The sequence below is a fragment of the Momordica charantia genome (genome assembly GCF_013281855.1).
Source record: "Momordica charantia cultivar OHB3-1 chromosome 8 unlocalized genomic scaffold, Mcharantia_2.0 BLBB01000008.1, whole genome shotgun sequence".
Lineage (NCBI taxonomy): Eukaryota > Viridiplantae > Streptophyta > Magnoliopsida > Cucurbitales > Cucurbitaceae > Momordica > Momordica charantia.
The window spans coordinates 27902566-27924243 of NW_028275166.1; the positions used below are offsets into that span (position 1 = coordinate 27902566).

The window sequence follows — 21678 nt, forward strand, 5'->3', positions numbered from 1 at the left end:
TTTTGAAATAATGTTATCTTAATCCTTGAGCGAGTTGGTTTAACTTTGAATTTGAATATTTGTTTGTTTGTTCAATTTGGAATTTGAATCTTCGTATACCTACAATTATGATGCACGATTTTTTTTTATTGTATCAGTTGAAAAGAAAAATCTTTAAATATAACTATATTTTTTTAGCGGCAAGTTTTCTAAGTTAAGAACCTACCAACAAGCTTAACCCTAATCCACTCTTGTTTCCATAGTATTTCCCAACTCTTAATAAAGATTTCAAGAATATTGTTGTCTAAAAAAAAATCAAGACTATTTAGTCACTTTCATGAGTGAGTTTGGGCTTTTTTTATTTGTTGCTATATTTATAATTAGTTAGCCTTGTTTTTGCCAAATATCCAGGCGCCACCTTCCTTTTAATATCCGCCCAATTCTGGCTATCTAACTTTCTACTCTAATTATTACGTCGTCCCAAAAGTTTTCCAAGACCAATATAACAAAACAAATGTTGTTTAGCCAATTGTATTTATGGTCACTAAACTTTCAACTTTTATGCCTAACAAATCACATATCAGATATCTTTTAAAAATTAAGAGACTATTACATACAAAATAGTTGAGAAACCAGCTAAACACTTTCTATAGAACTCAAGTGTACCTCTAGAACAGATATTATTCAAGTGAGGTCGTGGCTATTACACGGGTCTATTAAACACACACAAAGAAAGTCTATAAACACGTTATACACTTTTTAAAGTTCAAGAACTTACCAACCACAATTTTTGAAAGTTCAAAGACTTAACTTGTAATTTAACCAAATTTATATTTAGAGAGCAATAGAACATTGTTATTTGAGTAGTAGTTGATTAAACCTATAAGGCTAAATTATATAAAGAGTGACAATGTATATAATGTGTTTCCCCCATATGAGATAAGTGGGCTATAGTCCAAACAAAACTCCAACTAGTATATGAGATAAGTTGGCTATAGTCCAAACAAAACTCCAACTAGGCTACTACGACAAAAAAGCCATAAGCCCTTTATCTCCCAAAAAGTCCCGAATAATGCATGCAAATTCAAGTTTAAAATTACTTATAATTATCTAAACACACACTATGAAAATTTTGAAACCTACTGTTAATGGGATAAATGCACTTTTCACTCCCCAAAAGAACCTACACATACTAAAAGCTGCAAATTACCATTCATAAGATGAAACTAATTTGTGTTCACATACAACCATGACTCGTCATTCAACCCAAGATTTAAGAGACATACCTCTGAAAGCGAGTAATCTATCGTCTAGGCTTTTTATTTTTGGAACCACCAGAGAACGTTGCTTTTATCTTCGTCCACTCCGCTAGCGAGCGAGAATTTCTCATAAACGGGCAAGTTTCTCCACTTCTAACATCAGATGAACCTGCTTGCTGTAGCATATGCCTCTCAGTAACTTGGTTACAAGAGGACTCGTTCTCTTTCACACCAGATTGTCGCTTCTTCTCGATGTCGCTCCCAGCAGTATTTTCTTTTCTTATTAAAAATGCAGCAGGTTCCTCTTCTGCAATACATTGACTGTCGTGTTTTTTTGAATTATCATTTTCACTCCCAGCAGAGAAACTAACATCAATAGCATCTATTTCCCTTTCAACCTGCTTTTCAAAAGTATGGCTCGGTAAAATTTGAGTAATACTGAAGGAGGTGATTTCCTCACCACCAACCAATTGTGTCCATGAAGATTTCTGCCGCCATGCCAAACCTCTGCCTTTATTCGAGGTGACATTTGGCATGCTATGTTGGGTTTCTGGGATGTTCTCAGATTTCATTTCTTCTGATTTGCTTTCCGATACTTCATCCGTTGCAAAGTTAATATTTCTGTTGGGAGTTGAATCAGCTAGATTCAGATCATCAGCTTTCACTTGCTCTTTGTCTGCTGAAGGAACAGAAGGCAGTACGTCTGAAATGCTAAATGAAACATTACTCTTCATGGGGATAGGTTCATCTGTTTTCCCTTCCAATACTACCGGTATTCCAAGGTCACTATTTTTATTAGGAGTTGATTGAGCTAGATAAAGATCGTCAACTTCTGCTTGCTCTTGATTTGCTGGAACAGAAGGCAGTATATTTGAGATGCTGAATGAAACATTATTCTTATCACGAATAAGTGTTTTCCATGAGGATTTCTGAGAACGTGAAGATTGGATCGGCATTACTCGATCAGGAGCTTGAGGCCTTGAGGTTCTATCTGGCTTATATTCTGGATTTGTACTTCCGTTGCCAGTAGGAATACTTGGCACATGTTCATTTCTATCAATTTCCTCACTAAAAACTGATTTTCTTTTCTTGCTTTGAACTCTACTTTTCTGGTCCCTGGATGAACCCTGCAATGGTCCACTCTCATAAATATACCCCAACCTCAAATTTCAAGAAGATAAAATTCAATGAAATGTAAAACAGTAAGTTACAAGTTTGGTTCCGAACTTTTACTTTTAGGGTTGTGTGCATTTAGTTCCTATACTTTCAAGGTTATGCCTATCTAGTCCTATATTTTAAAGAGTTTCTAATAAGTTTATAACTTTCAATTTTGTGCTTTATATGTCTCCACTATTAACTACGTCAATTTAATACATCCATCGCAACCTTACTATATTATAGGTTGCAGACTGATCTCGGGTAAAGGCTTTGGATGGCATAATCATTAAACTAATAAAATTAACACGGGAATCTATTAGGCACAAAATTGAAAGTTCATGAACATATTAAAATCTTTTCAAAGTGTAGGAACTACATAGATAAAATCTTAAAAGGTTGAGTAGCTATTTAAAATTTTAAATATTTTTGAAGTACAAGGATGAAATAGACAACACTAAACAGACCAAACGTATAATTTAACCAAACAATAAAAAAAGAATAAAGAATAATAATGATGGTGTGTTGGTATGATTCTTAACCTTATTGTTCCCATGAGCTTTGAACATTTTATTTCCACTGTTGAATGGCATGGTTTTGGAGTTGCAGTCACTAGCCATCACATTAAGCACCAGGCCATCTTCATCACTATCCACTTTATTATCTTCAAGTTGTTGATCATCGGCCATCGTCGTTGAGTTGCCTTTAACCTTGACTGCCATGGTCTTGTTACGATCAGCTCGAGAAGCATCTTGCCTCTCAAAGAGCCTGTTCATCACTGCATTCATCAGTTTGATCTCCTCTTCATCCATTTCGCCATTCTCTGCATCCAAATCCCCTGTTTTTTTCTCCTTGGAATTGCCAGTGGGAGCAAAAACATTATGCTCTTCACAGTCACAAAAATGCACAGGAAGAGGTGGTACCTCAACATGTGGAAATTTGTATTTGTGAGTTCCTGTTCCACTAATTGGTAAAGATTTCACCTGTAAAATAAGTTCATTTCACCTGTAAAATAAGTTCATACTTAAGAAACAGCGACAGTTTCAACATCTCAAAATGAAAACTCCATGAGCGAAGCATAGAACTACCTCTCCTAAACTTGGAAAGAAAATCTGAATGTGCTCTGACTTTGCAACATTCTCAGTAGATTCTGGAGCAGACACCTCCAGGTCTACACCAGCAGTACTATTATTAACTTGAACATCTTCCTCCCACTCCCGCCTCAAACGAGCAAGATAATGTTCCTTGGCTTTCTCAAGCCTCAACTTTCCTCCTTTCCAAGCACATCCATTGTACTGTGTATAAGAATATTGAACTTCCAGCAATTAAAATAAAGAACACACTATACAATTCATGAAGTGGTACGAGAAACACATTAATAACCAGATAACGGAGTTAAGCACATGAACACTATCTGGAAAAGGAAACAAAGAAAAAGAGAGTTCAGGCAATGGATCGAACAAAAAAACTTACAGTGCTGAAAAGCTTGGAAAGGGAAGATTGGGATGAGGGAAAGAAGTCGACGTAAGCGAAGCTGCGAGATTTGGTCCGAACGAAATCGATAGCCTCCACCACGCCGCCGACGCTGTTAAAAAGCTTTCTCAAATCGTCCTCGGTCATGGCGGCACCCAGTCCTCCGACGTATATTCTCATTCTCTTCGAGGAACTTTCTTCTTCTGCCATGGCTTTCTTCCTCCTGCTTGCAATTCGAACGGTCACCCAAATGCAAATTGCTTCGAAAATTTGCCGAAATTTGATCGAGAGTGGTGGCAGAGTTTTAGCGAGAGAACGTATGGATGGAGGCTAGGGTTTCTTGAGAGAGAGTGGACCCATGGTTAGAAAATAAGTTCGAATTTGGTCTATGGATTTAGGAATAATAAAATGGAAATTCCATTTTGTAATCTCTAATTCAAATTCTACATTTTAATCACAAATCCTTACACAAAAATTTGCCTTTGCCATGCTTCCTAGTTCCTAAAATCAAATTTTTGATAAAGCCTTAATTTCAAATCCCCATTATTTTTTTATGTATCATGTGTTTTTTATTTTTAAATAAAATTGAAACGGACCAAATATGGAGGGAATTTCCTATTTTAGTTTTTTATCTATTTTCAAATAGGATATTTTAGCCCTTGAGATTTATAAATTTATTCCAAATGTCCCTCGAGACTAAGGAAATGATAATAATGTTGGTTTTTACCAAAATATTAAAATAGTAAAAAATAAGTGAAGTGACGTGTTTCAAATCTAATCTATAAAAGGTATTTATAGGTTTGAGTTTTATCCATTTGAATGAAAACATTTAAGCATGATATACTAATTAGAGCTTTGTAGATTATTGAGTTTCTAAGTATGTTGTGGCTACAATATTGTATGAACTTCCGTATCATAAAATATTTATGAAACCAGTCTTGTCAAGAGTGTGAGTTGTTCACCATTTGCACATTTACTGGGGATTTGAAGTAAATATGTCAAATTTTATGAGTCCAATAAAGGTTAACATAGAGAATTTTGAAGGAACAATTAATTTCGACTTGTAGCAAGTGCAAATCAATGATGTTATGATATAATCTAGTTTACACACAGCCTTGAAGGGAAGACCAAGTGATGATGTTTCTAAAGAGTTAAGTGACAATAATGGTCTAATAAAGTCCAACAGTGGTTTCAATAGAGATTTAAGAGGTCCAAAGATTTGAAGAAAAAAAGATTCAAAGGCTACAAGTGTTAAAAAAGAATATTCTATTTATCTTCCTATTATTTTTAATTTAGTACGTTAATTATTTTTTAATTAAATCCTAAACTAAGTATTTAATTTTATAAATTACCAATCCTATTAATAAAAGATTTTATGGCTAATTTAGAAAAATATTCAAAACTGCTCATTATCCTATCTATACAAATTTACCAACAATACGAGGCGTTACACTTAGTGTCTTTTATACATGACTACTATAGAAGATGTGGGCATATTTCTATTAAAATGTGTGTCCTGTCTTCAAAGTGCAAGTAGAACATCGATCTAACAATAAGATTAATGTTTACAATAGATAATGAAAGCGAATATACCAGCAATAAGTTTGCAAAATCCTAAAATAAAAAAATGCATAAGGAGGCAATTCACTACTGCTTACACTCCTCAGCAAAATGGAGTGGTAGAATCGATGAGTAAAATCTTGTTAGAGAGAACAAAAGCAATGTTAGGATCTATTGGCTTAAAAAAAAACTTTGTAGGCACAAACAATCAATACCACATATTATATAGTGAATCGTACTCCATCAACTACAGTTAAGTTGGAGAAGACACTGATGCATATATGGACTAACAAGCTAGTTAATTATTCAAACTTCCATATATTCAAAGTCCGATGTACATAACGTGAACGCAAACTCCATTATACCATAAAGACGTTTTGACACTAAGAAGCTATTATTTAATAGACATTACTAATTTTATTTGAAAGAAAAATAACATGACTGTGAAGAGATGACCGTAAATCTAGTCATAATGGTCATCTCTATTTTTATTAAAAAAAAAAAAAAATCAAAAGTGACACCCAATAGAGTACCACATTTTATGATGTTGAAGTGGTATGGTCGAAGACTAAGTGACAGAACCAATTTCAACTACATTATTTGTTTAATAAATTTTAAATGAACGCATCACTTTTTGAATAAGTTGAAAGTAAAGGACAATTCTTTCATAAATAAAATATTATTTAAAATTATATATATATATATCCAACAACCAACCCACCAGCTTTTTTCAGGAACGCAAAAGGCAACTTTTTCAATTTCAACGTTAGTGCTGACTGTTGGGCGGTCTGTATTACTTATTCCTTTCCCTATTTTACATGGTGCCGAATCTTTTTTTCTTTTTTAAGATTTTCTTTTTTCTTTTTCAAGTGCCAAACACTGGAGATCTCTTTTTAAATCAAATACTCTTTGTTAAAAAAATATATATAATTGTATGGCCCCCACATCTATAGATTAAAAATGATAAAACAAATTTTTTTTATTTGTATTGGAACAAATTTGAAACGAGAATAAAAAAACAAGAAACAATAAACTTTTTTTTTTTGTTTCTAAAATCTTGAGATTGTTTATAAAAAATGAGAAATAAGAAACATAAATAGCTTTCAAATATTTAGATTTTTCAGTAAAATTTGGAACTAGAACAATAAATAGGAAGTTTCTTATTATTGTTTTTATTTCTAGTTTTTTTCCAAAAAGTAAATAAAAGCACTATTTTATCATTCTTAATTTTTAAACCGTGTAATAAATATTTGGAAACTAAATATAATGTTTTTTTCTTATTTTAGAAATGATGGACGAAAAATAATTATCAAATATATTTATGTTTTTTTCAAATAAAAAAATAATTACCAAATGCAAAAGAGGTAAAAAGAAGAAAAAAAAAACTAACAAAAGGTATCATTGCCCACATAGGTGTGAGTGTGACAAAGTGCATTTTGTTTTTTTTTTTTTAAATGTGATATAATGTATACTTGTCATTTAAAAGTAAAAAAAAAAAAAAAGTCAGGTTGATTTTCATCAACTTAAAAAGTTAACTTTTGTAGGGTTCTTAAAAAGCGACTTCAAAAGAAAAGATTGCCTATCGTTTTTAACGTTAAATTTTAATTTTAGTTATCTAATAGATGTTTTAGTTTATTTTTATTGTTTTAATTAAACATTTTGATCTTCTCAAAAGAAAAAATCAAACATTTTGATTGTTTACTTTTTTTTATTCATTGATTGTTTGCTTTTATATTTATGAAAATAAGTTTATTTAAACACTTATAATTAAAAAATACTAAGACCTTTTCATTCTATCATTTTATTTTTATTTATAAATACTCTATATTTTATGTTTTCGGAAAAGACAACTTCGACAGTTAATAATATTTTTTATTTAAATATTGAATATTAATGCCTTTTATTCGTCTGAAGAACCGCTTAAACTTTTTTAAATATATATTTTTTTAATCCTGCTGGTAAATATTATTTTAAAACATTATATATATATATATATATATATATATATATATATATATATACAAACATTAGCTAACTTGAAAATCTTTCACAAGGACAATCATGACCTGCCAAATACACATGTGAGTGTTATCGGAGCGGGGTAGGCACCGGGATGGCCATCCCGTAACTACAAACCTTTCCGTTTAATTTCACTAAAATTTCATAGATTAAATTGTTACATTTTAATAAAATATGTGGATCAAGTGTATTCTTTTAACCTTTTTAATTAATTCATCCATTGCTAAATTTAATCATAAAATCTTAATTAATTTCACTAAAATTCAACCACAAACTTGAATAAATAATAATTTTAATATCTTCCCTGAATTCCGTCGGCGATAATTTTTCAGGCAAAGCGGTTTAATAAAAAAATTATTTTTAATTTTATATTTTTCAAAATTAAACTCTCTTGAATCTATCTTTTTAAAAAAATGTTTTCGAAACCTTAAAAAAAAAAACTTTCAAAAATCTGTTTTGTTTTTTAAATGTTACCTGCCAATTCCAATTTTATAATTTATATTAAATGGGCTTAGCTCGGTATTAGCACCTATTTTCAACCATGAAGTTGTGAGTTCGAATGCTTCCACTCCCACACATTGTACTAAAAAAAATCGAGCATGGTGTAATAGACAAGACAACTATTAGCATCTTAAACGTTCAACTTTCTATTCTATAGTTGTTGTACGAAAAAAATATTATATATATTTAATGGAAAAAATGGAATTTTCTTTTAGAAAAACATAAATGGAATTGGAAAAAGCACAAACACATGTGAGAAGTTAATCCATCAAAAACAAAACATGTGACACTTTCAAAATCATAGGCTTCACTTAAATTCAAATTTCATCGCGGTGCCCTTAGGCTAGCTCATAGTACTAGCCTTGTCAATAATGATGTAACATGAAGGTTGTGCGACAACCAACTCCAACTGATATTGATGGGAAATTGATTAAAGTCGGTAGAGAATAGACTTGTAGCATTCAATGAAATACCATAGTAACCACGTATAATAACGAATTTAAGTCTCGTTTTGATATTCAAATACATATATTTTAGTCTTTGAATTAAAAAAAAAAAAAACTATACTCGAATTGTAGACCGTGAACCAAATATCTTATCTACTAAGTGGGTTCATATTTATTTCAATTATATTTAACGCGCGTGTGAAACGTTTTAGACGCATGTGGTCCCACCATCGTGCTGGGGGTTGAGTGTGTCCTTTCAAAGTTTACTTTCCTTTTAACATTTACGTTGAGGAAAAAAAACACATGATATATGAATGAACCTACTCCCAGCACATGATTCCAAAATTTCCACTAAAAAAAATATAACGAAAACAAAAAGGAATATGAATGTTTTTTTTTTCATCCGTGTATATATACTGCAAGAAACACATACGATATACGTGAAATTTTATAGTTTTTATTTTAATATTCAAAAATAAAAAATTACGTAAGAAAAATTTCTAGAAAACATATTTTTTTTTCTAAACATTATGCATAAAAGAAAATAAAATTTCGTTTTGATTTCTTATTTTAATCATTGAAAAAGAAAATGAAAAAAAAAACACGGCAAGCATGTGATCTCTTAATTAAGCTTTTTTAATAAATTATTTATATATTGCAGGTAATCAAATATTCTTTAAAATAACAATTATTAACATTTTAGGGAAAAAAACTAAAAGACAATCTAATTAAAATATAAGAAAACACAAGACATTGACTAAAGGAGAAAAACGTAACGAAAAAGAAAATAAGTTCAAGTTTTGATGAAGAAAAAGTTAGAAATAATAAGAAAAAACTCTTTATATAGTTGGTGAAAATAAAAAAGTTACGAAACTTTTGAAATTACTTATTAATTATAATTGAAAATAAGTTATAATTTTTTTAATTAATTTATAGAAATCAAGTGGCAAAACTATAAATATTCTAACATTTTGTGGGGAGAGTTTTTTAGAGAGAATTAATTTGAGAAAAGTGGAATTTGTAAAATTGAAAATAAAATATTTTGAAAGAAATAAAATAATAACAATAAAATCGAGAGAAGTGGCGTAGAAGAGAAAAAGAAGGAAGGCATGAGAGAGACTAGTTCACACCGACCAAATTATCCCTAAAATAGCAAAATAGGGGAAAAAGTTTTGTTTTTATACCTAGAATATATATATGTATATATAAAGAGGGTTTTATTTTTAAGGAAAACTTCAATTTTAACGCGACTCGGTTAAGTGAGTCAATTTTAACCGTATCGAGGCTACTACCTCCCAAACTAAATTTGAAAATTCCATGTGAACAAATCAATATTATAGGAATATTCCAACTTAGGAAACACTAGTGGCAGATTTAGGATTAAGATTTTATGTCAATCAACCACAAATACATATCAACATGATCGGAAACATATCAATTTTAACCGTGAATTTAGTAATGTATATTGATTTTTATCCTAAATTTTAAATTTCATTAAATTGCCTCTCAAGTGTTGTAATATTCACTAAAAACTTTTAAAAAGTGTTACAAATTTTACCTTTGGATATATTTCCATTTGAAATTTTGTTGGAAAAAATATTCTAATAAATATCAAATGAGTTATAAAACATATTCTCATAGGTGCCAAATGAGTTATAATCCAACTTAATTTGAGAAAGCACCTTGAAATTGCAATCATTTGGGTGATAATTACTTAATCTCAATGTTTATGGGTGATGAATTCAAATTGATTAAAAGAAATGATGGCTTGCAAATATAGTAAAAAAATTAATAGTTAATCGTAAATATAGCAATCACTTCTCTAATTTGTAGATATAGCAATCAGTAATAGAAGTCTATCCTTAAAAAAAAAAGAAGGAAAAGTCGATTATACTTTTCACGTTTATATACTTAATGTCAGTGACAAACTAGTATATCTATTATATAAGTGATATATCTAAAATGAAGTAGAGATCGATCACTATATATTTAGTATGACTGATACTTCATATTAGGTATATTAACCTTATTATTGATCAGTATACTTGATATTAGATATATCGGTGGTATAACTATAAAAATTTTAGAATAATAGAATAATAAACACTACAAATTATCCCACAATATCTAAGATGCAAGACATTGCGAGATAAAAAAATCATCTAAAATGTGAGATATTGCCCATAAAAACCATCTAATAATGCGAGATATTGTGAGATAAAAGTAATGTAGGATGTTAGATATTGCGAGATGTAACCTCTACGGCAACATGTAGAAAAAGAAAACAAAACTTAAAGTTAATAAAGAACTCAAATTGACAACAACAAAAAATGATAAGAATACTCAAATAAATGACAGAAAATGGAATAAGTTACTAAATAAAGAGAAGAGTAAGAAAAACAAAAATAGATACCAAAAAACGTAAAATCTTTTCCAAGATGTGATATTGAGACATGAGAACAAAAGAGGCTAGAAGTTTAAGGATGTGTAATGGCGAGAGATTGAGAAACTAGCTAGTAAAAGGATGAGATTGAAAAGACGGAGACAATGGATTCTTTTTTTTTTTTCCTCTCGAGGGCAATAAATGTAGCGATGAGAGATTGAACTTGCTATACCTTTCAAGGAGGAGATGTAGGATCGTAAGATAGTACTGAAGGTGACTGTGTACCAACTTTTCAAATTAAAAAAAATAATTAAAAAGTAACAAGTAATTGTAAAAATTCAACGTAATTTAAATACATAAATTAAAAAAAAAGTATAGAGAAAGAAATTACACAATGAATTTTTACAGTGATTCACAAATTTCTAATCCACCCCATGACTTTTATTGGGTATTTTACTGCTGACTCTCTTGCAGGTGAGAACCAAATTAATCGACCGCTCTTTTTGTAGGCTCAATATTAACCCTATACTGATCTTTTTGTAGGTTTAATATCAAACCTAAATCTATATTTTTCACTAATTAAAGATAAACCCACTATGATCATTTTTATTGATTGATGATCAAACCACTCTCACAATCTCAAGGTAAACCAACACCTTAATACAAAATCTCAAATGACGTTAAATAAGCCATACAAATAAAATACCTCACTAAGGTAGAAACTATACTCTAACGTATCTCTCACAAAAAAAAATACTGACAACTTTTTGTGTAGAGAGAATGAAAAGTTTGAAAGCAAAATAATTGAAGAAGAGAAATATGTCTTTTGCTGGATAATTGGCTAGTAGAAAGATGAATTTGGTGGTTTTAAATAGATCTCGATGATGAAATTTGACCATAAAAAGTTATTAAGAAGGATATTAAAACTAGAGATAAGGAAAATAAAAGGACAAAGTTTGTGGAGATCGGGAGAATTTGTAAATGGAGAGAAATTTGTGGAACTCAAGGGAAATTGAGTAAATAGAGGGAAAATTAAGAAATTATTGATTCTAAGTTTATTTTAACGTGCCACATGGCATTAAATGATTTGTCCACATCATCCACCACATCAATGAAATCTTCGATGCCACGTTACTGCCACATCACCGACATGTCAGCATATTTTGACTATTAGACGTCACATCAGCAAAGTGTCACGTCACCTACCATTTGTTAGCATCAAATTGGTCAAATTATCCACATCACTTGCCACATGTACTTTCTCTTCCTAAATTTGTCATGCTAGCATAATTTAACTGTTAGATGCCACGTTACATGCCATATCAACAAAGTGTCATGTCACCTGCCACATGCTAGCATCAAATTGGTTGAACTGTCTACGTCACTTGACACATGTGCTTATCATCAAAACATATGATGTGACTGAAACTCGTAAAACTAACAAGAGGAAGTGTATTAACGGTTGAGCTATGCTCATGTTGGCAAGAGACGATAGATTTTAATTAGGTCCTTATACTTCTATGCTAACTACGATTTAATGTTTGACAACTCATTATCTTTTTTTTAAAAAAAATTATATGTTTTTACATTTCTCTATATTAATTTTCAAAATTTTCGTTCTTCTTTTTATGGTGTTTACTAAATTCTATTAAATGAAATCAATTTGTGGGACCCACCTAAAACTTTGTAATCATTCCTCAAAAAAGGTGGTGTCATTCATATATTATAACTTCGTAAATCTCATTCTCATTTCTTATTACACATACCCGACACCTTTATAATAATTACTTTATAACTTTTATTATTTTTCCTCCTTTATTAAGAATCATAACTTTTTTAATTAATAGTTTTCACTTTTATTATTATTTTTATTTATACTAATAATAACTATTCATAAAAATCTATACCACTTTTATTAATTGACATAATTTTATTATAAAATATTACAAAACTATATTTAATTATATTTTGTTATTATTAATTAATTTTTAAAAATAGAATTTATTATTACCAAATATTAGGACAATAAAATTTAATAAACGTTTAAAAAATACGTGAATTAAAATGAATCAAAATTGAAGGTTATCCTGACAAAAATTATTCAGCGGAATAATTTATTTTAATTATTGTTTACTAGTTAATATTAAATACATTGTTAAAATTTATTATTATTTTAATTAAAAACAAGTGCAAAATATATTTATAATTAATTAAAGAAGGGCCCAACCGAATAATCGGGCCCAAGTATTTTCCCTTGAAAGAATACTAAAAAAAGAATTAAAAAGTGGTCCCACGAGTGTTTCCCCGGTCGAAGAACTCTCATTATTGGCAATTACCAAAATTGAATAGACATAGCTACGAAAGCAAACTCGAGCTCATGGAATTTATTACAGTACGAGTTTAGAGAAACTGCTTCCTCAAACATGGCGTTTTCTCTGTAATGCCAGGCGTCAGTGGTCCGCCGGAGGCAGAAGAGCAAGAAGAAGAAGAAGAAGAAGAAGAACATCAAGCGCCAACGCGGCCTGCACTACAAATTTGTCTTCTTCCTTCAATCTTCCGATCTGCCAGTTTGTTTTTTGCACAGTTGCATCGTCTCCTTCTGATTTCTTTCTTTAATTCTGCTCTTCTTCGCTTCTGAATTTCTAATCATGACTCCCAAGTGGGGCTTCCCGCCGTCGGTGGCGCCGCGCCCTGCGAGAATGCCGATGGCCGCGAAATGTGAAGGTGTTGGACTCGGAGGCGTTTTCTCCGATGGAAACTGTGGTGGATTCCCCTCGTTTCTTCCCAAGGAGGTCGCCAAAATCAAAGACCCGTTTGCCAGAACCATGGCTCGGAAAATCCAGCGGCTACCGGTAAAATGCGCGCTCTCTCTTTCTTTTTCCTTTTACCTCTTGGTTTCTAGGACGAAATGGACGGTGCATTGATCTCACACCGATGGGTTTGTTTCTACTTCTTCAGTATCTGATTCTGTTTCTTGAATGGTTCTTTTTTTTTTTTTGTTCTCCATCTTTTCACTGTGAAGGTCACTCTAAAGCGAGTAAGTCTCCGGAAGGAGTTTGGTCAAGTAATCGCCTTTCTGGCATACACTCTGTGCTAATTTTTCTAGTTGGTTTTTTCATTGCGCTATAAGATTCGTTCGCAATTGAATATTATCAGGATCTTTTGGGAGCTTCCATTTTAAAGTATAAGCGAGGCTTGAGCAATGAAATTTGTTAGATGTTTTAATGTTGCTTAGAAATTGGACTCGAACTCAGTTTGGCGTTTCACGTTGGGATTCCGTTATCTGAGATTTTGGAGATGGGTTATTCTCGCTTGTTCAAGTGCAACTCTGATAAGCAACTTCCTCTGACAATTTGATTTTTTATGAGTATTTTAATAAACAACTGCAAATTTATATTTTGGAAACCTTGGTTTGCTGATATTGTTTGATGGGTTTGGATATTAAACATTTGAAAGTTAAATGTCTCGGATATAAATGGTTTAGGATTTCTAGTTTATTTCATTGTCAAACGTAATATGTACATGTAGAATACTAGAATGTCATTCGATATTGTTCATTTGTCCATAGTGATGAGATCATAGTTCATTGTTTTCTTGATGGAAGGACAAAATGGACGCTGCTGTACTGTATAAGAAGCAGACTTCTTGTATATATTTTATCCAATTTCACCTTGCACTTTGATGCTTGCCACTTCTGTCTTAAGGTTTTACTACCGAACCTGCATAATGGTCCTTTTTACTATTTGTCCTATTTTGCAGATCACATTATCTGAAACTCGCATTCTGAGCAGCTGTGTTGAACCGTTAATGAGAAGTGAGAAGCATCCAGTGGTTCTGCTTCATTGCTTTGACAGGTTTGTTGTGGAAGCAACACGATTTTGTTAATATGCATTGTTCCATTTAACATGATATGAACTGTTTGGTATTTTTCATGCACAGTTCTTGTTTGGAATGGAGTTACACATTTCCTCTGCTTGAAGAGGCTGGACTCGAAACCTGGGCTGTTGATGTTCTTGGATGGGGCTTTTCTGACTTGGGTGGGTTCACTTAAGAGTCATTTCCATATTCGTTTGGTTATATTTTCTTCTGGCTAATTGTGTTTTATAAACCCTAGAAACGTTTCTCACACTTTATGTTTCCTGATTATACTTATGTATACTAGATAGTCTTCCACCGTGTAATGTGCAAACGAAGTGTGCTCATCTATACCAGGTTAATTGCTTAACCATTTCACCTTTGCTTTATTTTAGAAAGATTCTTGATATTCTAAGGTCTCCATATAATTTACATGTTTTTACACATCTTAAAACTGCTTGAAATTCGGAGAATGAAAATTGTCCGTTAAGTTTTATTGGCTGTTGTAATAGTTTAGATTTCACAATAGTTGTTTGGAATATAATTGAATGTTAATTTGGGTTTAGTTTTGGAAGTCGTACATCAAGAGGTCAATGGTATTAGTTGGACCAAGCCTTGGTGCCGCCGTTGTACTTGACTTTGCAGCTAATCACCCAGAAGCTGTAAGTGTAATTCTTCTATCTAACTTAGAGTAATGAAATTATACTGAGTATTTGTGCATGAAGAATGTGAATAATATAATTTGATCTCTCACATCGTCTCATGTTTAGTTTATCTTCAGATGTGCTGACAAATGAAGGAAAACTGTGTTATTGTCGTAAATGAATTGTTGGATGTCACTTATTGTCATGGCTGTGGCTCTATATTGCAGATCTTTTATTTTGATTCTAAATGAGCTTTCAGATTGAGATATGTCTTTTCTTGGAACTTGATACTATATAAAAGCTACAACATGTAGTGGTTTGACTTATAATGAAGCCTATGTCCGCTCCCTAGGCTCTTCCTTAAGAAGTTCACTATACCGTTCACAACCTTCCTTTTCTTTCGTTCTTTCTTTTTAGGCTAGAAAGGAATTCTAGCAATCGTTTTTGCTAGTTCTTGATTCAACCAATGTCTTTTTCACACACTAAAGTGTGCTCACACCTCATTACAAATCCGAACAAGCAACTAAAAAGAATAGAATTTGACAAACCTCCAAACACGTAGATCCACAAGTTTTTTCACAAAAATCAATATCAAAACTCTCACTGTATGCATCTTAAAAAAATAAATGAGGAATTGAAGTGAGGTGAATTGTAGGGTATGAGGATTTTTTTAGAGGAGAAAGCAAGCTAAAATTGTTTGGAGAAGAAATTTGGCTGGTAAGGTTGGGTTAACTCTGACGATTCGATCTAGAATAGAAGATCCAAGGGAGGGGATAAATTGTGAGAAATTAAGGGGGAAATTAGAAAAATATTGCAGAAATTGATCTGGAGTGTCTAAAAGTGAAACACCCACCCACACGTGGAGGTTGTGCATGTGGAGGTTGCAGAAATAAAGGATGCATGTGAGTCAATCTGGTAGCATGTGAGTCAGTGTACTATGTCATGAATTGCAATATTATTGGTCACTGGTACCACATCACCCATACACATGCTTTGATGTGCTAGCAAAAATTTGAGCTGTTAAAGTGTTGCCTCAGCGCCACATCACCTTTTGTGCCATGTATCACCTCTTAGTTGGTCTATTGATCCATGTATGAAGTTGACGTCATTTGTTGGGTAGGATTTTAAAGATGGATTTAGTTGAGAAGCTTCCAGACCTATCACAAAGCCATCTCCTACAGTCTTGTTGGGTCCTTTGACCCTTCAAAAATTCACAATGAACATAAGAAACCTCTTTCAACTGCGTCCTCCTTTTTCTTTTTCTTTTATATGAATTATGAAAAATTACAAACAAGGTTAAATATAAGCTACCATTGAAAACTCCCTTCAGGGAGCATGTTTAAAAAAAGCCCCCCTAAAAACCAAAAACAACCAGTAACAGAAAAACACCTACACCCAACAAAATTGAAAGAACTCAATCAAGACTCAGGCTGGCTGAAAAGAAACCATAAAGTTTTTTCCTTAAAGGAGAACAACAAGTCTTTTAACACACATGGATTCTTGCTGGCCAATCGTTACAACGAAGTTTTAGATGAGATGAATCATGGATGAAAAGACATCACCGTAAAAGTCTTTCCTCTGGGCTTGGGATTCCAGAAATTCAAAACACCATCTCAAACCTTCCATTTTGGAGTTACTCACCCCAACACAGAGGCAAAAAGACAAGTGAAAGCAGAGGAAAGAGATCTAAAGTCATCCAAAGGGTGCTTCAAAAAAGCAAATAAAAGCTCCGTTACTGAACAGAATAGAAGATCTCTCCATTGGCCTCGAGGATTTTCCTCTGGAAGAGGTGAGGCATAAGCCTTGAGGCGGTATGAGGCGTAAGCCTCAAATTTAATTAAAAAATTTATAAAAATGCTAAATTTGTGTAATCGGTATTACTAAACATAATTGTTATATAAAATTATCAAAATATTCACCAGTTTCTTGCCACTTAAAAAAAAAAAAATCTAAAAGAACATCCTTAATATCACTACTATTATCACTAATAGGATTGATTTTTCTATAAATTTTTGTCTTCAATGTTTTTAAAATATAGGCAGTAAAAGTAGTAATAGATTGAATTGTTACAACTCCTGCATTAACATTCCATACAAAAAGAAAAAACCTTTATATTTTTAAGAATTAGGAAAATTAATAGTATTCTTGTAGTTGTTATACGAGGCGTAAAAACTTTAAACCTTAGTGCATCTTCAAAGAGGTGTAAACCTCTTCTATGTGAGGCATAATCCTCTTATTGTCCAAAGAAGGCGTAAGTTTCGAGGTTAAAAGTTAGTGCCTTGCCTTGAGGCGGACCTTATGATACGCCTCAAAAGCCTTTCAAAACATCATCTCCAACAAAGCATCCCCTGAGTTTTGATCTATATTTGCTATCAAACACTCTGTACCACACCAAATATGTTTCAAGAGAAAACCTCCACAATCATTTAACAATAAGGGGCTTATTCTTTTTCCTCAAGTTTCCCACTCTAAGGCCACCCAGCTCATTTGGAAGGAAAGACCACCTACCATCTAACCAAATCACCTTCCATCAGATGTAGGGCCTTCCCACAAAAATTACCTAAATAAATGCTTGAGCTTTGCCAATTTCTTTAGTTCAAGTTCATATCTATTTTATTTACAATTTATAAAAGGTGGAGGTTTCGAATTGGAAATTGATTTACCAACAGCTTCCTTCATGATGCTTTCTTATTGATCCTGGTAATATACTTGCCAAATCACTTTACTTATAGTTTATACGAAACATAGCCATCAAACTTATTGAAACAACGGTCCTTGGAGCCTTGAAACTCTGGATCCTGAATCATCTTCCGTGCTCTTAATTTTGTTCCATCCTCTATATACTGTAGATTTGTAATGTTATTTAGGGTTCTAGACGATTTCTTTGTCAGCTTTTATCTGTGAAATTTTTAATGACCCTGTTTCATAGGTGGAAAAGCTGGTTTTGATCAATGCTTGTGTGTATAGTAAGTGCACTGGGCACCCTACAAAGCTGCCGAAGATGGTAGCATATGCTGGGGTAGGTCTCCATGGGACATAAATTAGTACATGCCAGTAATTAATATGCTACTTGTTTGCCTCTAAACTTTATTAATGTTACCAATGGATTAAATGATTTTGAACTATTTTTGGAAGACGATAAATTGACGGAGTCAACAACTTTTGAGCTTTTATTGCTCTTCTAATATACTTGTTTACTCCGTACTCCGTTATTCTTGCTAAATCCTTGATTTTACTAAACACTTTTCCATTGTCAATAATACTAAGTCTGTGAATGTTCTTTAATGTGAGCAAAAAGAAACTAAATAACAGAAGTTCCTTCCATGTAATAGTTTTGTAAGTTCTTTCAACTGTTTGACCATGTCATGAGAAAACATTGAGAATTTATTTAACCAAGTAAAATGCATATAAAAATTCGACCTTTAATCTTCAACAAAGATTTAAGTGCTTGATTTTGGAAAATGTTGTCACGATGACCAAACCCTGAAGTTTCTATAGCACTGACTGAGTTGTCTATCAGGTTTCTTTGTTGAAAACCATCCCATTGCGCCTCTTCGCAAATACGTTAGCTTTCAATGACCTTTCGCTTGCTCGAAGTCTAGAATGGACTAATGTAAGATTCTCTAGTCTCTTGTATCCTTCCTGGGAAAGATTGATTTTGAATATGTCATTTAGTGAGGCATTATTAACCTACGACGTTAACAAAATAGGTATCTTCAATTTCATTGGACTCTTGTAGTTCATTTTTCATTAAAGAAAGATGAAGACCCTTTTTATAACATTGAGTTCCTTTTCGACGAGTGTTTGAAATATGGTCCATCAAATACTTTTGGACCATAGCGAATTGTATTTATTATAAAAATGAAAGTGAGATATTTCTTGTTTAGTTGCAGACTTAATATCTTGTTTAGTTGGTGAGTGATGACATGAAAATCTACTAATAATGTTCTTATACCGATTAGGTTGGCCGTTTGCACTGTCTATTGCCTTGGTGGGAAGATGCAACTGTTAATTTTATGAACAGTGGAGGATATAATGTCACTTCCCAAATTAAACAGGTATGTCCATAAATAGTCATTATATGATTTTGGACTTAGGGGCTCAAGCTCTTGCCAACGGGGTCACCCGGGGATAAGAGTGAAGTTAGAAATACTAAGACTATTTTAGGGTTTTTTTATGGTGTTTAGCTGCACTTTCAAGTACTACTAAACGACTGATTAGTATTTTCTTTTCCCCTTTCAAAACCATCTTTAGAAAAAGTGTCTGATTAAAATACTACTCCCCAACATAGTCTAAAACCGGTATATTAACCAAAGAGTCAAGTAATTGGGGTTCGGGATTTCATGGTTAGAAACTAAAGAAATTTTCAAACAATATCAATTCTTGTAGGTTCAGATGATAGTTCCTACGTTGGCTCATTATGTATGTTAACAATTTATACTGTTCACTGAACTTTAATCAATAGGTCAAGCAAAGAGCGCTTATCATTGCAGGCGAAGATGACAGAATTATTCCCTATAAAGATGCTGTGGTGAGTTTTCATTTTTACTTACGAACTTGGGATCTATAAATAAGATGAGAAATCCAAGTCAGTTTCTTTGAAAAAATTCATCAATTCTGTTAAAATGCTTAGTTCTGCCCATAGTTATATATCTGCTGCATTCATGCTTTTGGTTGGTTTGCTCAACACTTTTTGGAAAGATTATTTATTAACCATCATATATTGACCTAGTTAATGGATTCTATGATGACTTGATAGTTAAGGGATTGAATGTATAGGATGTAGACCCTCCGGCCTTGAGGTCATGATTCAAACTATATTGACCACTTATATAGTGTTAAATATCTTGAGTTTTTGGATATCAAATTTTATGCACACAAGCTGATCCAAACATTTCATTCTCGAGCATATGCGAGACTTGTGAGAAAACTTAGCTGCACACAATGAGATTTCTTAGGACGTTTAGTACGGTTGAGACACGTCTCCTCTTAAACTTGTTTCAACTCACAACCTGCATTTCTTACCCCTTTTTTCCTTTAATTTCGTGTTTATTCTATTTTGATCGCGAATTCTAAAATATTTTATTTTTGCTCCAAATCTTGCATAAAAATTCATTTGAATCCTTGTTGCGAATATTTTGTAAATTATTTAATAGAAATGTTTCTTATTTACTAGATAAGTATTTGAAGCCACATGCGGTAGGATCAAGATAAGTTTAGGAAGCAATGTAAAGTTTTAATATGTTGTTGATGTGAGAGAATATCAGCTGAATTGTTCTCCCCTTCATATTTCTAGAGAGAGAGAGAGATTTTATAATTGATATATGGTTGTTGATTTTTGCAGAGGCTACACTGTGAACTGCCAAATGCAATAATGCGAACAATAACAGATAGTGGTCATCTGCCTCATGTGGACAGTCCTGCATCTGTTTCTAAGCTTATTACAGATTTTGTCTTACGTGATTCCTGCTAGCCCCACTTCTTTATAATATATATATATATATATATATAAATACATATTACACGTTTTGTTTTGTTTTGTTTTTTTTTGAAGGGTACACGTTTTGTTGTTATAAGTTTAATTATGATTAATATTTTGAATCATTTTTTTAGATGCCACGAGAGAATTGACTTCTTTTTGCAAATATAATTTATTCATTATAATACTCTTCTTTTCTTACAAATATTTACTCAAGAAAATAATGGGATAAATGAGTCATTTGCCTGATCAACAGAGGATATCAAAAAGATAAATACTTCCGTGCTACCCATTAAGTCATTGACGATAAATAAGATAAATATAGAATAAGAGAATTTTTTTTTTCCTTTCTTTCAAAAGTCTAAAGATATGTAGAATATTTATTGGTCGCCTAGTAAGCACCTAGATATTTTAGATATTTTTCTTTGATGAATTAGGAAGTTGCAAAATCGAAGTTCCATTTTGTTTAATAGAGAAAAGTGAATAATACTAAATAAAAAGTTAGTTTAATTTGTTTCTATTATAAAGAGGAACAATAAATAATAGATGATAATATTCTATAACGGGTTCTGTTTTAAGAAATTAAGTTTTTAGTTTTACATTACTTTTATCATGACAAATGTTTTTGGGCAAATGATGTTGGACGAAGAAATTCTTAATTCATGTCACGATGATCTATATGGAAGAGCAGTTTTGTTGATGCATTCCTGTTGAGAAGTTCAAAAATTTCGTCCATACCAACTTAGTCATCCTCTGGTTCGTGCACCAAAATCTTTCTAGTCTTCACGAGTTGGTCTCTCTTTTCTGATTTTGACCCTGTGGTCGAACTCCTCCAGGATCCGCTCTGTGGATTAGACCTTGACTGAAAGGAAAGGAGAAGGGACGAGTGACCTAAAGTATCGAAAAGGCAAGGACTCCAAGAAGA

General features: G+C 32.2%; 2 protein-coding genes across 4 annotated transcripts; one reads left to right on the forward strand and one right to left on the reverse strand.

Moving 5' to 3' along the window:
• Positions 1–1169: 1169 nt before the first annotated feature.
• ROS3 (RNA-binding (RRM/RBD/RNP motifs) family protein) lies at positions 1170–4264 on the reverse strand. Its single transcript, XM_022299373.2, has 4 exons — positions 3867–4264; positions 3482–3688; positions 2936–3376; positions 1170–2365 (listed from the first exon to the last, which is right to left on the reverse strand). Exons 1-4 carry the CDS (start codon positions 4074–4076, stop codon positions 1283–1285), a joined length of 1941 nt encoding a protein of 646 aa, XP_022155065.1. The 5' UTR covers positions 4077–4264; the 3' UTR covers positions 1170–1282.
• An 8857-nt stretch (positions 4265–13121) lies between these two features.
• Positions 13122–20886, forward strand: LOC111022195 (alpha/beta-Hydrolases superfamily protein). Of its 3 annotated transcripts, XM_022299365.2 has the most exons (10): positions 13124–13627; positions 14535–14629; positions 14715–14812; positions 14938–14987; positions 15197–15292; positions 18204–18293; positions 18795–18887; positions 19237–19332; positions 19740–19805; positions 20619–20886. In XM_022299365.2, the coding sequence occupies exons 1-10, from the start codon at positions 13424–13426 to the stop codon at positions 20745–20747; spliced, it is 1017 nt and encodes a 338-aa protein (XP_022155057.1). In that variant the 5' UTR covers positions 13124–13423; the 3' UTR covers positions 20748–20886. The 3 variants fall into 3 exon arrangements, with proteins under 3 accessions (XP_022155058.1, XP_087984247.1, XP_022155057.1); XM_022299366.2 differs by lacking the exon at positions 18795–18887 and having other exon boundaries at positions 13122–13627; XM_088128121.1 differs by lacking the exons at positions 18204–18293; positions 18795–18887 and having other exon boundaries at positions 13122–13627.
• Positions 20887–21678: the final 792 nt, after the last annotated feature.

Excerpts from the sequence above, each read along its gene's own strand:
- ROS3 (XM_022299373.2), bottom strand. The coding sequence starts at position 4,076 with ATGGCAGAAGAAGAAAGTTCCTCGAAGAGAATGAGAATATACGTCGGA. Across the intron at positions 3,377-3,481 it reads TCTTTCCAAGTTTAGGAGAG|GTGAAATCTTTACCAATTAG; the intron begins GTAGTTCTATGC and ends CTTATTTTACAG. Across the intron at positions 2,366-2,935 it reads AAGCTCATGGGAACAATAAG|GGTTCATCCAGGGACCAGAA; the intron begins GTTAAGAATCAT and ends GGACCATTGCAG.
- LOC111022195 (XM_022299365.2), top strand. The coding sequence starts at position 13,424 with ATGACTCCCAAGTGGGGCTTCCCGCCGTCGGTGGCGCCGCGCCCTGCG. Across the intron at positions 13,628-14,534 it reads GGAAAATCCAGCGGCTACCG|ATCACATTATCTGAAACTCG; the intron begins GTAAAATGCGCG and ends CCTATTTTGCAG. Across the intron at positions 14,988-15,196 it reads AGTGTGCTCATCTATACCAG|TTTTGGAAGTCGTACATCAA; the intron begins GTTAATTGCTTA and ends ATTTGGGTTTAG.